The sequence below is a fragment of the Meriones unguiculatus genome, assembly GCF_030254825.1.
Source record: "Meriones unguiculatus strain TT.TT164.6M chromosome 13 unlocalized genomic scaffold, Bangor_MerUng_6.1 Chr13_unordered_Scaffold_39, whole genome shotgun sequence".
NCBI classification, from domain to species: domain Eukaryota; kingdom Metazoa; phylum Chordata; class Mammalia; order Rodentia; family Muridae; genus Meriones; species Meriones unguiculatus.
Genome location: NW_026843648.1, coordinates 2,769,269 through 2,785,169, shown reverse-complemented (window position 1 = coordinate 2,785,169; position 15,901 = coordinate 2,769,269). Strand labels below are relative to the sequence as shown.

The window sequence follows — 15,901 nt, the reverse complement described above, 5'->3', positions numbered from 1 at the left end:
CATATTTCATTATAGATGCTTGTGAGCCACCATGCGCTTGCTGGGACTTGAACTTATGATGAAAAGCAGCCAGTGCTCTTAACCTCTGAGCCATCTCTGACTGCTGAGGGCGGAGGCGGAGCCCGGGGGCAGAGGCAGCGCCCTCCCCACACCCTTACCTGGCTTCTCCTGGTCTCAGCCTACCACGATGAAGTAGTCCACTATACGAGTGCCTGGGAAGAGGGTTCCGGTCGGCAACCCTCGCCGCTGCTGCCCACCAGGCCCGGAAGAGCTCAGCTTTTTCCCTTCAGCTTCTGTAGCCATAGCAATGGCGCTTACGTCACGCTGGACAATGGAGGCGCGCACTGCGCCTGCGCTGTGCCTAGCGAAAGCTCCTCCCCCACCCACCCGAGAGGGCTCAGGCCTTAGGGTTCCTCCGAGGCTGCTCGGACTTGCTACTAGGGAAGTGGGCGGCCGGGCGCATTCTTGCCACCAAGGCTGAGCTCTTAGAGGCCGGGCCTCTGCTTCAACGCCCCCCTCCCCTATTCTTTATTCTCCTGGAGCGGGGGTCTTTCCTTCTGCCTTCTCTCTCCCTTTTGGGGTGAAGGGCATGGAGGGGCGTGGGGTCACTTGGAAAGTTTGCCGTTTTCTGCTGCCTGCTTGCCACTGGCAGCGTGGATGAGATTCTCCCGCCCTCAGCTGGAAGCTTGGAATTTGCACCGCCGAGGTTTTTGCTGCACGTTTTTTGTTTATGTTGTGCAGATGGGAATTTTAAAACATGCCGACGAGCTGGCGGGGGAGGAAAAGACTTGTGCAATCTTCACAGGCGCCTATGGTTTCTGGGCTGCTTGTGCTGGGGGAGGTCAGCTTGGGCTTTCACCTGAGTGCCTGAGGGAGTTGCATTCCACCTAGGAACAGAGGATCCCCGGGATACTCCTGAAATGGTCCTGTCTCTCCCCGGGGAGCCCTGCCCGCCTGACTTTCACTGTTTTTTTGTTTGTTTGTTTGTTTGTTTGTTTTTGTCTCAAGGCTCTGGTAGCTGAAGCAGGTGTTAACTTCCAAGTTGATCTACTACAAAAGGGCAATTGAATAAATTTATGGGGCTCACAGATATCTGCCTGCTTCTCCTCCTGAGTGCTGAGATTGAAGGCATGAGCCACCACACCACCACCTGGCTTGTTTCCTAGTTTTATCCCTGCTGTATCATTAGGACTGCCTTGTACTACATCTGAGCATCAGTACTGCATTCTCTCTTAATGTCAAATAACCCACCACTGTATGTACAAACCAGGCTTTTTTTATCCACTGATGGTTTGGAGCATTGTTTCTGTCTAGCACCATGACCATGTTTAGAAAGTATGTGAGTGGGGCTAAAGAGATGGCTCAGTGGTTAAGAGCATTGGTTATTCTTTCAGAGGTTCTGAGTTCAATTCCCAGCACTCACATGGTGGCTTGTAACCATCTATAATGGGATCTGATGCCCTCTTTTGGCATGTAGATGTATGTGCAGATAGAACACTCACAAACGTAAAATAAATGAATCTTAAAAGAAAAAAAGTATCTGAGTACCAGTTTGCAATTTTCTTGGTACATCCTTAGGAGTAGCACTACTAGACAGTAGTGAATTCCATATGGTAATGATTTTACCTACCAGTGCTGAACAAGGATTCTAACTTTATTTCTCACTTTATATCTTTGTGAACACATGTTTTCTTGTTTTTTTTTTTTTTTTAATGTTATAGACATCTTAAGAGGTATGGATTACTTTTTGTTTGTTTGTTTGGGGTTTTTGTTGTTTTGGTTTAATTTTTGTTTGCTTGCTTTTAAGAGAGAGTTTCTCTGTGTAGCCCTGTCTGTCTTGGAACTTACTCTGTAGACAAGGCTGGCCTCAAACTCAGAGATCTGTCTGCCTCATACTCCTGAGTGAGTGCTGGGATTAAAGGAGTGCCCCACCACCGCCTGGCACAATACGTATGAATTATTAACCTCTGCTGTTGTTCTTAAGACAGGGTCTCTCTAGAGACCTAACTAATCTGTAACCTAGTTTACTCTTGAACTCTGGATCCTCCTGCCTAATTTTCAGCCCCAATACTGAGGATAAAAACATGGAATTAGCCACCAGGTCTAGCTGAGTAGATAGATGTCTTACTCTCCTCCTGATTTATATTTCTTTAATGACTCCTGGTATTCAGCATTTTTTTCTTGTGTATGTCTGCCATTTCTAAATCTTCCTTGGAGAAATTTCTGTTCAAGTCCTTTGCCTAACCACACCCTTACTCACGCTGCTGAGGGTCTAATCCTTAGCTTCCCTCATGCTAGGCAAACCCTGCTGTACTGAGCCATACCCCTAACCCAGCCCTGTTTGTTTTTGTTGTGTTTGTATACTCTAAAAACTAGATTTCTATCAAATATAAACTCTGCAGAGGTTCTTTCTGCAGACTATCATGTTATCTTCTTGATATTGCCCTTTGGTTCTCAAAAGTATTTTACTTTGATGAAGTCCAAACTTTTACTGGCTTTCTTTGATTTGTGTCATATCTAAGAAAACATTGTTGAATTTAACATCATGCAGATCCACTATGCATAATTATATTTTATATGTTCTTATATTTGGGCCTTTGATCCATTTTGGGTTGACTTTGTAATGTAATGGTAGGGTTCTCATTTTACCTTTTTTGAAGATCTATGTTTATTTTCTGTGGTGTGTGTAACTCTGTGTGTGGACATATGTATGTGTGTGCCTGTGATGACCAAAAGAGGGTGGCAGAGCCCCCAGAGCTGGAGTTAGAGGCCATTGTAAGCTACCCAGCATGGATGCTAGGAACTGAACTTGGTTCTTTAGATGAGAACAAAGTTCTCTTAACCACTGAGGCATCTCCCCAGCCCCCATTTACTCTTTAAATGCATATTGTTTACATTCTGTTTGCAAATATTGACATTAACCCAAGGTAATCATTATTCCTCCTTCGAATACTAAGCTATATTCCCACCCTTCAAGTTTATGTTAATTTCTTTCTTTTTTCTTTATCAAAGTTGTTTTTCAAACCTAGAATTGAGCACTATCTTCCTGAGTATATTTATTCTATTAAGGTCTTAGATAGACTAGTAGACACTGAAATGACTGTTTTGTAAATGAAGTTTTCCCATGACATAAGGTAAAGGCCTAAAGGTACTGCGTGTTCTGATCTACACACAAACACATTAGCATCCACTGAAGCTATACTTGGCCTTCTCACCCAAGCTGCTGAAAGTGATAAGCCCAGACAAGGCAGCCTGATTGCTGAGGTTGGCTAAAGGCCATCCCACCCTTCTTTCAGTAACAAGTCCAGATTTGTTTTGCTGAGGGCCGGGACTCGCAAGGGAAGAAGTCTATACAGCACAGCGATGAAGTTACACAAGAGAAATGACAGCCTTTCTTGCCTTAGAAGACAAGATGGAGCTGATTCCTAGTAGGGAGAATTTCTCACCCTGGTACTCCCCCAGTGGGCTGTGGTGGGATAAGTGGTTTCACTGTATGGTCATTGCAAGTGCTTGCTGTGATTAGCCACTACAGTTCAGGCAGGCCGTCTGAGAGGTGGATTTGACTGTATATCCTGTAGGCACAACCAGGGCCCCTTCAGATTGCTTCTCCCAATCCATAACAAAGGAGACTGAGAGCTGTGGTGGAAATTTATCTGATGCATTGCCACATCTCAAACTACTCAGTTGCCTAAGCAAGAATCTTAATGACTGCTACCCTTGATGCTGACCTTTGTCTCAGCCCCAGATTCGTCATCCAGTCCTGTTGCTCCTACTTCCCACATGTCCACTTCACTCTCACATCATTGTTATCTCCCATCTGGATAGTTTATAATATCTTTCTCACCTGTTTCCCTGTTCATTGGTTCCATGTCTGTAAAAGATGGCTTTATATATACGTAACACTTATTTTTTAAGATCAGGTTTTACATATCTCAGGCTAGCCTCAACCTAGTCAAACACACAAAGATGACATTGAACTTCTGTTCCTCCTGACTGCACCTCCTTATTGAGATTACAGAAAGGTTTTATGGATGCAAGGCAAGACTATACCAACTGAGCTACATTCCAAGCCAAAAAGCAGGCTATTGACCCTATCTTAAAATTAAGTATTCTGTAAACTGGGAGTAGTGAGGCACACCTGTGAGCCCAGCACTCAGAGAAGCAGAGGCAGGTGGGTCGCTGTGAGTTCAGGGCCAGCCTAGCCTACAAAGACAGCCAAGGCTACACAGAAAAGCTCTGTCTTGAGAAAAGAAAAAGTTTGTGTACCAAGCACATCATTTTCAGTTTAAAGTATGTTTGGGGTACAGGAAAGAGAAATTGAGAGATAGATTACAGACTGTGTCCTAGGCCATTGAGTCTTGACATTTTTTTGGAAGTGCACATGCCTGCAGTGGCTACCATATAAATCGGTACTGTGGGACTTTGCAGGCTGCTCTTAGTTAGATTGCATGTTTGGTAAACAGGCCTTGGCTACATAATATGCAGAGTCTAGTGCAAAATGTAAGTGAAAGACCCCTTGTTCAAAAGTTAAGGATTTTAGGAGTTTTAGCAGTACATTAGAAGGAAGGCAGGATCCTCTGAGGGCAGATCTGAGGCACTTGAATAGGGTGCATTTCCACAAAGCTGGCTGTGTTGGTACAGTGTGTGTGCACACTGGAGTTGGGAGAGGGTGCAGATGGTGAGGAGATTGGGTGCAAAGCTCTACCCTGGATGCTACCACCATTCTTCCCTTCCTGCTTTTCTAGCCCATCAACCACATTCACTAGTTGAGATGATACTCTGCTTTTGCTTTTTTTTTTTTTAAGATATACTTGTTTATTTATTTATTTATATACAGTGCCAGAAGAGAGCATCAGATCTCATTATAAATGGTTGGGAGTCATCATGTGGTTGAATGTAATTGAACTCAGGACCTCTAGAAGAGTGGGTAGTGTTCTTAATCTCTGAGCCATATCTCCAGCATGGGTTTTGTTTTGCTTTATTTGTATTGTTTTTTTTTTTTATGTACATGAGTGCTCTACCTGCATATACATCTGAATACCACAAAAGGGCAACAGATACCAGTCAACTGCCATGTGGTCACTAGGAATTGCACTCAGGACCTGTGGAGGAACAATCAGTTCTTTTAACCTCTTAGCCATCTCTTCAGGCCAGATACTCTGCTTTTGTTTTTGGTATTTTGGAGCTAACAAAGGGACCTAGAGCTGCTTTGTGCATGCTTAGCACATGATTTATCACTGAGCTATCTGCCCCAACCTCAAAACAATCTCTGGTTGCTGTTGTCTTGTCATTATTGTTGACATGATCTCACTATATAGCCCAAGCTCACAATCCTTCTGCCCCAACCTCCTAAGAGCCAGCATTACAGGAGTATACCATTACACCCAACACTCAAAACTATTGTTTGTAAAAGATGTGTGTGTGTGTTTTCAGGTTTTAGGAACTTTATTTTTCTTCCACCTTTTCCCCTTTGCTCAGGGGTCTGCAGATGAGCTCAGGACCACTCAGTGGTGGCTCTAACTCTTTAGGTGGCCTGTGCTGTGTGAGCTGCTGAAGAGTCTTCAGTAGGGAACTGCTGTATGGGTATAAAGGGCAACTGCATACCCTCAGACCATTCTGCCACCTCAGGCTGAGTGGCAGTGAACTCAGGATCTGGCTCAGTCCATTCACCCTGGAATTCCTCCTTGGTCACAGCCTTCTCAGCAGCAGCCTGCTCCTCTGTCTCAATCTCCCATGGGTCTCTATAGAAGTGAAGATCAGGCATGAATTCCCATGCATGCTCATGGGAGATAGTGTCATGCATGTGGAGTACTTTGAAGGCCAGAATCCACCACATAAGACCCAGTGAGTGAGCTCCCTTGTTGTTTCATGGACGGCAATGTCCACATAGTGTAGAGGAGAATCTGTGTTGCACAGAGCGATGGTGGGTAGGTTGACCTAAGTGGCCTCTGTGAGAGGCTGGTGGTCTACCTTGGGATCAGTCACCACTAGAAGCTGTGGCACTGAAAGCTGCTGGACCTGGTTAGTGAAGAGCCCACATGTGAAGCAACCAGCAATTGGAGTGGCTCCATTGGCAGTGGCAAATTTCAGCACAGCTCACTGATCAGTGTTCCAGGAGGAGATGACACTGACACTAGCATGGTTCTCAATGGTAACAATAGCCCTAGCTGCAAAGAATAGCTTTTTCCAGATCCTTTTCAGGTTTATGATGTGGATACCATCACTCTTCCTTTTGTAGATATATTTCTCCATCTGAAAGTCAAGGTTGGTGCCAGCTAAGTGGGTTTCTGAGGTGAGGAATTTGAGGACACCAAGGGCTCAGGACATTGTGTAAGTTTCACCTTTAAGTTACACCAGGAATCAAGAACAATGCCATATGGACCCATCCCCGGGCAGCACAGAAAAGTTTGTGTGTGTGTGTTAAATTTCTGAAATCTTACTATTAATTTTACAGGAAAAAAGGATCTTTGAGATAAGTGTACATCAAATAATTTCTCTCCTATTTTCAAACCCTTTGTCTTAGTTACTTTTCTATCACTGTGCTAAGATATCATGACCAAGGCCGCTTATAGAAGAAACAGTTGGTTGGGTACCTAGAGTTTCAGAGGGTAAGTGCATGACCATCACATCAGGGACCATAGTAGCAGACAGGAATGGCAGGCAGAGCACCAGAGAGAACAGTGGCAGAGAGCTTTCATCCTGATTTATAAGTATGAGGCAAAGAGCTAACTGGGAATGGTGTGGGATTTTAAAACCTCAAAGCCGACCCACAGTGACACACCTCTTTAACCAGATCACACTCACTAATTTTTCCAAAATTGTTCCGCCAATGGGGGACCAGATTTTCAAACATATGAGATAGTAGGGGTCATTTTCATTCAAAGAACTACACTCTTCAATAGCTTCCTATGTAGCCAGGAATTAAGATAAAAATTTGAATGTCCCAAAGCATCTCAGGCACTCAGATTCTTGTGCTGTTTTATTGTTGCTGCTACCGTTTTGTTTTTGAGACTGAGTTTCATATACTCGAGGTTGACCTTCATTCCTGACCTCCCTGATGCTCCCTGATGCTCCCTGATGTTTGGTCTTGTTGTTGTTTTGCTTTGCTTTTCAAGATAGGATTTCCCTGTGTAGCTTTGCCTGGACTGGACTAGCTCTGGTTGACCAGGATGGCCTCAAACTCACTGAGATCCAGTGTGTGCCACCATGCCTGCTGATCTCTCTCTCTCTCTCTCTCTCTCTCTCTCTCTCTCTTTTTGAGGGGCTGTATTTTTATCTTTTGTGTAGATGAGTGCTAAGAGTATTTTGCTTTTATATGTATAAGTGTACCACATGTGTGCCTTATATCCCAGGAGGCCATATGGCATCAAATTTCCTGTAACAGGAGCTACAGAAGATTGTTAACAACCATGGACATAGTAGGAACTCTGCAAAAAAAAAAAGCAGAGAATGTTTCGATTCGTTTTAAGATGTATTATGTATACAATATTGTGTTTTCATATACACCTGCATGCCGAAGGAGGGCAACAGATTTCATTATAGATGGTTGTGAAACATCATGTGGTTGTTGGGAATTGATCTCATGACAAAAAGCAGACAGTCCTCTTAACGTCTGAGCCATCTCCCCAGCCCCACAGAAAGTATTTTCCATCACTAAGCCATCTCTTTGGCCCCTCTCGCTTCCTCTTTAATCTTTGATATTTCTTGTTGGGAACCACGTGGTTTTACCAGCTACTTTGATATTTAAGTCTCAGCAGAAAGACTGCTTTTTCCAGGCCTTCACTAGAGTTAGTGAAGAATTTCCAAGTCTAGCTTCTTTTATTTGAGACAGCAGGTAGGATACCTTGTCAAAATCACACCTCTTGATTCACCTCCTTATGAATTTAACTCATTGTACTAAAGGGCTTTTAAATTTCTGAAATCTTACTATTAATTTTACAGGAAAAAAGGATCTTTGAGATAAGTGTACATCAAATAATTTCTCTCCTGTTTTCAAACCCCTTGTCTTAGTTACTTTTCTATCACTGTGCTAAGATATCATGACCAAGGCTGCTTATAGAAGAAACAGTTGGTTGGGTACCTAGAGTTTCAGAGGGTAAGTGCATGATTTCAAAGGAGTCTGAAATAAAGTAAAGCATCTAGCTTCCACTAGAGCCTCTCAGAAAGGTCCTATGTGTTGTCTGTTGGTTTATTAATTTCATTCCTCACTCCCGACTCAAGAACCATTTAACTCTGTTGGCAGGCTCCGGCAATTACTATTATTATTGTTGTTGTTGTTTTTCTTACTTTCTTCCCATTAATATTCCAAAAAAAAATTCACCTTTCATTTCCCCTATGGAAATAAAATGTTCTCATCTCCGGGCTTTTAAATATGTATGTTCTTTATCCCTTCTGGGGTGTTAGGTCCCTCTTGCTTTTCTTTAGGTTTCATAGTGGATTTTATGGTGATGTATACATTTCTATGCATGGTCTATGGGTTTGTTTATGGTGGATTACCCCACAAGACTGTAAGCTTATAGGGAAAGAATGGTATTTGCATGAATCATTTTCTGTGTGTTCAGGACTTAGCACAATATTGGGTACCTAATTCACAAACAGTAACTATCTGCAGAAGGACAAATAACCTTTTAAATAGTAAATGCCTTGAACAAAATCTTCATAATCTGATAGTAATACAGAATTCCCACCTAGAGGATGGGAGCATGTAGCATTTTATTTGTTAATGCCAGCCATTGTGCTATCTGTAATAAACGTCTCTTGAAGTCTTTTTATATTGTTCTGTTACTGTTGTTACTGCTGTTATCTTGTTCTGTTACTGCTGTTACTGCCTCCTCTATGCCTGTTGCCTTCATTGCCTTCTCTATGTTCTCTTTAATTTATCCCATAACAAGTTACTTCCTTTAAGCTTTAGTGAGGTTTAGCATCTGGCTTTATTATATCCAAACACTATCTGTATCTGCCTGTTTTGTACAAAAGCTAGGACAACAACTCAGAGGTAGAACACACTTGCTTCACATATGGGAGGTAAAGAAGGAGGAGGAAGGGGAGGAGAAAAAAAGGAATAGGAAAAGCAAAGCATTGCTTTTCTTTATGCAGATGCACTGCCTTAAATACAGGGGTTAACAGTCTTCCTGTCTCTGCCTTCCAAACAAGATAGAAATTCCAGACACAGCAACAGTGATACTTATTTGGTGTTAGTTTTTAACCTGCTCCCTCTCATGACATTTACTCTGTACCTGCTTTATATGTAGTTGGTTTTATGTACATGTTCATTTTCTGGGAATAATCTATATTTTCATTAGGTTTTATGAGAAGTCATATCCTCAGAAAGTGTCCTGGGCTTTGCATTCTACCATACTTATCTCTGCGAGACCATATCTGCAAAGGTGATTATATCCTCTCTGTACATCATTTGATGTTATGACTTCAGGATGCATCTTGAACCTTGTTTTCAAGAGAATGTTGTCATCAAGCCTTAAGCTTAACAGAATTGGGGCGTCATGAAAAAAAATTCAGTATAAAATGTCCAGTCTGAAAAGAGCACCAGAGATCATTGTTCTATGTACTCAGCTACTTTCACTTTAGTCATTAACATTATTATTACTATTTACTGCTTTTCATTACTTTGTTAGAGACCCAAATATGATGACTCTGATGTAATGGACTATGTACACTCTGTTAACTAAGAAAATTAAACCACACATTAAAAACAAGTAAAACCTCCAAATATTGATAAGAATTAAGTTTAGATTTAGGGCCCAAAAATAATTCAGTTGAAATGTGGGAAAAACATTGAAACACCATTATTCAGCAAGCATTTAGAGTATATATATATTCTATATATATATAGTCTCTCTATACACACACACACACAAATATATACTTGTAAATATAATGAAAGGATGTACTCATAAACACAATTTAAGAATTCTTGGCACATGGTATATACTCATTCATATAGACATATAATATAGGATAAATCTAGTAAAATCTGTACATCTAAAGAAACTAATCAAGAGGGAGGACCCTGACTAAAATGCTAATCCCTATCCCAAAAGGCAAAGAGGATGGACTTCAGAAGAAGAAGAAAACAGGAAACAACTTAGGAACCTGCCACAGAGGGCCTCTAAAGGCTCTGCCCTGAAGACTATCAAAGCAGATGCTGAGCAGAGTGCATGGAATCTTATGAAAGAAGTGGGAAATAGTAAGATCTTGAGAGGACAGGAACTCCACAAGGAGAGCAACAGAACCAGAAAATTTGAACACAGGGGTCTTCCCAGAGACTCATACTCCAACCAAGTACCATGTATGTAGATAACCTAGAACCCTTCACAGATGTAGCCCATGGTAGTTTAATGTCCATGTGGGTTACATAGTAATGGGAACAGGAACTGCCTCTGACATGAACTAATTGGCCTCCTTTTTTTATCGCTTTCCCCTGAGGGTGGAACAGCCTTACCAGACCGCAGAAGATGACAATGCAGCCACTCCTAATGAGATCTGATAGACTAAGATCAGAAGGAAGGAGAGGAGGACCTCCCCTATCAGTGGACTTGGAGAGGGGCATGCTTGAAGAAGCGGGAGGGAGGGTGGTATCAGGAGGGGAGGAGGGAGGGGATTATGGGGGAATACTAAGTGAATAAAGTGTAATTAATATTAAAAAATTAAAAAAATAAAAAGGGCCAAGTGGACAGCCTGCTTGAGAGAAAAGCTGAGCAGGCCTATGTGCCTCTATCTGGGCAGCTGTAAATACAAAAATTAGAAATGACAGTTCCTGTGTCCAAGACTCTTATTTCAGGAAAAGTGTCACATATTTCTCTCAAGTGGACATTAATAAAGTCACGTGTCCTTGACATGTGAGTTTCACATCATCACCAATTACATTACAAATTGAATAAAGTATAATTAATAAAAGTTAAAAAATATCTAACAAAAAAATAAATAAATAAATAAAAAAAAACAGAATTCTTGGGCACACACACAAAAGGTGGAACTTCATTAAGCATGATTTTTTTTCCTTTTTATTTTCTTGCCAGGAAAAGTTTGAACATGTTCCTCCCTTCTCCTCCTTTTTGTTTCCCTCCCCTCCCCTCCCCTTCCCTGCTTTCCTTGCTCAGTGTGAATTTACAGACATTGCAATTGAATGGATACAATTCTGCGAAAACATTGCCAAAAGGACTCCTGCCGACTCACTTCTAAACCTTGAACCCCAGATGCATTCTAGTTATTTTTTTCCTTGCACTGGTGATTAAGTAAAGCAACTCATTTTCTGGGGGGGAGGGGTAGATACCCAGACATGGTGAATTCCTCATCTACCCCTCCCCTTTCCCCATGCTTATATCCTTTAGCACTTTGGGGAGCACATTGACAGAGGTTCCCCACCCATGCAAACCACAATCATACATGTGCTTTCTAAGATTTTCTAACAAAATTTTTCTAGTTGCCAGTCTGAGACCTCACCTAAAAAAGAATCAGCTTGGTCCTCAGGTGACAATCTCTTAAGTGCAGCCAAGCTAATAAGGCAAGTGCCAAAGCACTCAGATGGGTATTCTTGGCACATTGCCAGGACACTGGCACAGACCCAGGAGCTCAGTGGAGCCAAGCTTTCCCCATTTGGGTTCGGTTCACTTCCTTATTGAAGCCACCTAACGTTCAAAAAAAATAAGTTTGAGGGATTGGAGGTGTAGCTCAGTTGATAAGAAATGGAGCAGAAGGATCAGAAATTCAAGGTCATCTTATAGCTGTTTAGTTTCAGGCCAGACTAGGATACACGGTTCCCTAACCAAATAATAATAATAATAATAATATATACAATACATTTCATCTAAGAGCATATTTGGAGATCATTGTTTAAAGCCAGAGCTAACCTCAAGTCACTGACTTTCCTCAGAGAGGCAGCAAGGAGGCAACGAGGTCCAGCCTGGCAGGATTTTCTGCACACAGAACCCTCAAGATTGATAGAGGATAGAGAGAGGAGTTCAGCTTATGAGACATACCCTGGCTGTGAGCCAACATCCGGCTGTCCTTGATTTGGGTAGACTGGGCCAGGGAAATGAAAGTAAGACCTGATGTGGCTCAAGCCCAGCTGGAAGTTCATGACAGGTAGGTCACATCCTCAGAGAGACTGACAGTGGGTGCATTGACAGTTAATCCAGGGATAAAGTGAAAGGAAGGTCGAAGAAAGGGACAGAAGCCAGACAAACTATAGTGAAGATGGTGCAGACAAACCACCACCTTAGTGGGGCTGCTGCATTGACTGTCATGGGACCCAGAAGGCCCTAATGAGGGCCAGTTCATCAAGCTACAGCGCTTTCTATATCCATATCTCAAGCCCCTACCAGAAGCAGAACCTGGAATCTGTCCTCTGTTCCAGGTGGAACTCAGGTCTCCTATTCTAGGAAGATTCCTTGAATAAGTAACCTCAGTGCAGCCATTCCCCCCCCCCAGGTTCAATGTCCATGGTTTATTCTGGAGAGTGATAACTGGGCTGAGCCAGCAGCGCTCAACCCAGGCCTTGATTTGAGCAAGGTCCATGGGACACAGTGGCCTGCTGACTTTGTGTGGGGTCTCAGATCTGGTAGGAATGTTGGAGATCTGCTGGCCAGGATATGAATCAGACAGAGCTTATCTGTGTCCAGATCACTAGGACTTGAGGCTAGCAGCTGGGTAGATCATATCTTTAACTTCAGGGACCTTCTAGGAAAATTGCCTAGAGCTATGCCAGACAAGGCTATACCAAACAAGGCAGAGCTATGCCTTGTTTCCCTATTTGGCCCTAGAAGGGAAGAAAGTGAACTCAAGGATCCATGAAGATCACAAATCAGAGGCAGAAGTGTTTGAGCTGATTCATCATGAATTAGCATATACCTCTGGGCGGGGGCAAGAATTTTCTTCCTCCCCCTTGATGAGAATGATGATCCCAGACAGAAAAATTTGAGCCCTCTCACCCACACCGCTCGCTGTCTTTCAAGTTTGGGCTCTAAAGCTTCCCAACTTTAGTATGACTGGGCAGTATACTTCCAATCTTCAAACTTCATTTTGATACATGAGAACCCCAGTTTGGAAGCATGTATAAGATCAAAAGAGACAACAAGTAGCACACCTGCAGTACTAGTGTTCTCCCTGTCAGTCAGTCCTTACGTTTGCAATGGGTAAAGGTAGTCAGGCCAATTCTCAGGTCACAGCCTTATAAGGCTAATAGTATTAGGAGGAAACCAGAACTATCTCTCTTCCTAATTTTGGCTATTCCTGTATTTCCAAATAGGAATGTGAGTTCTCAATCTTAAGATAACTACCCTCTCCAAACCCTAAATTTCAATTCAGCTGTTTCCAGTTTTTCCCTTATTATGAAATCTTGCTGGCCAGGACCTAACCCTTCCAGGTGTACTCCGCATGAAGAGGTAGGGATGAAGGCTCAGCCAGGTGCTAAGCTGGCAGGGGGCAAGGCCCATTTGAGGCCACAACTCCCCAAGTCTAAGGTCTAGGTTAGCCACGTGTCCTGCCTGTCCCCCAGTTCTTGCAGCTCTATCCTGAAAGCTCAGACTAGCACCCTGGGGTGTAGTCTTTCAAGGAAAAGGATTCCTCTAATCCAAGTTCTGGCTTTCTTTTCCTTCTCACTGCCTGAACCCTAAGCCAGGAAATAAGGCAGCGGAAGTCCTGCAGCAGTCTAATCTCTCAAAACCGATCTCCGAGATGCCTGGCCACAAGGGACCTCTACCCTTACCCCTATACCCACAAGCAAGCTTCTGGACAGGTCTGATCTTAGAAGCCAGCACGCTGGAGGAAAAAGAAGGCTCCAGGGCAGAGCAAGCCCCGCCAGCCTCTGAGTGTATAAAATGCTAGAGCTGGCTTTGTCTGTTCAGCGGTTTCTTGGTGACACTAGGCAGGAGAGCTCCAGCGTTAACGCTCCTGGCTTCTCATCGCAGTGAGTCTTGGACTTGGGGGTTTTGCCAGGGTCAGCCAGACATCTCAAACTTTCTCCTATTGCTTGACAACTCACTCCTTCAGCAGGTAGGGACCGCTGGTCTCCAGTGTGTTGGGGCGTTAGATGCGGCTTTGCCAAATCCCCAAAGCTTGGAGATCTGGACAAGTGGATCCCACAGGGATCCATTGCAGAGCACACCCATTTCCCAGGTCTAACTCATGCACCCAGCTGGATCTCATCTGAGATCTGTGGGCCGGATCCTAGGACTTGAGTTGGAGACCTCTGGAAGCCTGGCACTCTGGCTTCCTTTGCTTTGCTTGTCACCCACTTGGCCAGCACCAAAGCCTCAGGGTGCCTCTCTGCACCAGGGACAGAAAATCAGCAGAATCAGGCAGAGTGCTGCCAAGCTACTCCCCCTCCTGCCACCACTCTTCATTCTGCTCTGGGGCTGTGCAGCTGGCCCGGTTGAAAACCCTCAGCTTCTTGCTCCTCTCCAGGGTATCTGAGCATCGGCACAGAATGAAGCTGGTTTCCATCATCCTGATGTTCCTGGGTTGACTCGCCTTCCTAAGTGTGGATGCTGCACAGCCAGAGGATGTGTCCTTGCAGTGAGTTGGGGCAGTGCTTTCTTCAGTCCTAATACATGGCAGTCAGACAACAATGAGGAATGGTCTGGAGGGGTTAGATGGAAGTGGAGATGGGAGCTGGCCGAGACATCACTTGAACTCAAGCAAATGCATCTGCTTGTGTTTTCTAGATGGGATAAGCGGGCGCTAAGCAATGGAGAGATGGAACTGCAGGCATCCAGCACCAATTCCTCGGGACTCGCTGGTGAGGAGAAAGTTTCTACCTCAACTCTTGTTCTGGTCCAGGTCAAGGAGAGCACATCTAAATCCCCACAAGCCAGGTAACTATGTCCTCTTCAGAGGATGTGCTCCCTCTACTACTCTGGCCCCAAGAGGATTGTCCAGGCAGAACTGCAGCTCTAGTGAGGGAGCAGGTCACAGATCCCTCGGGTTCTGTATGACCTTGGTCCCAGGTGGTTAGGACCAAAGCCCTGGTTGGTTAAGTTTCAAGAGTCTTTTCTCCACAGCACTTCCAGCATAGCCCATATTGCATTCAAACGCTACTGCCCAATAATGAACCCAGCTCCCCTAGCTCTCCATGCTGCTTAGGGACCTGCATACTGCAGAAATTGGCCCAACGGATCTGCCAGTTAACAGACAAAAGTAAGGACGCTGTTGCCACCCAAAACAAGATCAGCCCTCAAGGCTATGGCCGCCGGCGCCGGCGTTCCCTGCCAGAGGTCCTCCAGGCCCAGACTGTGGTGTCCTCCCAAGAGCAGACACAGGCAACAACAGCCTCCGGGGACGGGTGGCAGCAATGAATAGTACAGCGAGTGTCCCACTGGTGTCTGCTTCACACTGGTGCGTATTGAGACAAACCTGCAGAGATCTGCCTGGCTGCCACTAGGGGAGGCAGAGGAACCCAAGATCAAGCCAGGCTCACTCCATAAGCTGAGTACAGACTGTTACTCTTCCGGGCAGGGGTCTGAGCCACTGCCTTGCCTGCTCATAAAGTGGTTTCTCAAAGGGTTTAATAAGCCTCATTACTACTTGAACTTTCTAAAACCCAGTGAGGAAAAGTGCAATGCTTGTTGTACAGCCAGAGGTAACTATCATATTTAAGTTTGTAGCTGCCAAGAGGTGGGCTTTTTTGTAACTTCAAATACATAGAGATATTTTTTGTTTGTTATATATTGTATTAAAGGCATTTTAAAGGAAATTATATTGTTGCCATCCCCTATTTTAAGATGTGAATGTCTCAGCCAGGTATAATGTTGTTTGGTTCTGTGTGTGCGTGTGTTTGTATATTTGTAAGGTGGAGAGCGCCTGATTACTGTTAGTGGAAGAAGAAAAGACATTATACTCTTATAATCTATTTACTTAAAATATATGATCTGGGAAAAATCAAACC

At 43.8% G+C, this 15,901-nt stretch overlaps 1 protein-coding gene across 1 annotated transcript in view; it reads left to right on the top strand.

Annotated features, from left to right (window-relative positions):
• LOC132651041 (zinc finger protein 431-like) overlaps nt 1-15,311 on the top strand; it is a 37,977-nt gene extending 22,666 nt beyond the window's left edge. The window contains exons 4-5 of the mRNA XM_060376353.1: nt 14,682-14,831; nt 15,074-15,311. Coding sequence (XP_060232336.1) covers nt 14,682-14,831; nt 15,074-15,311 — 388 coding nt within the window. The remainder of the gene's footprint in view (nt 1-14,681; nt 14,832-15,073) is intronic.
• The last annotated feature ends 590 nt before the right edge of the window (nt 15,312-15,901 follow it).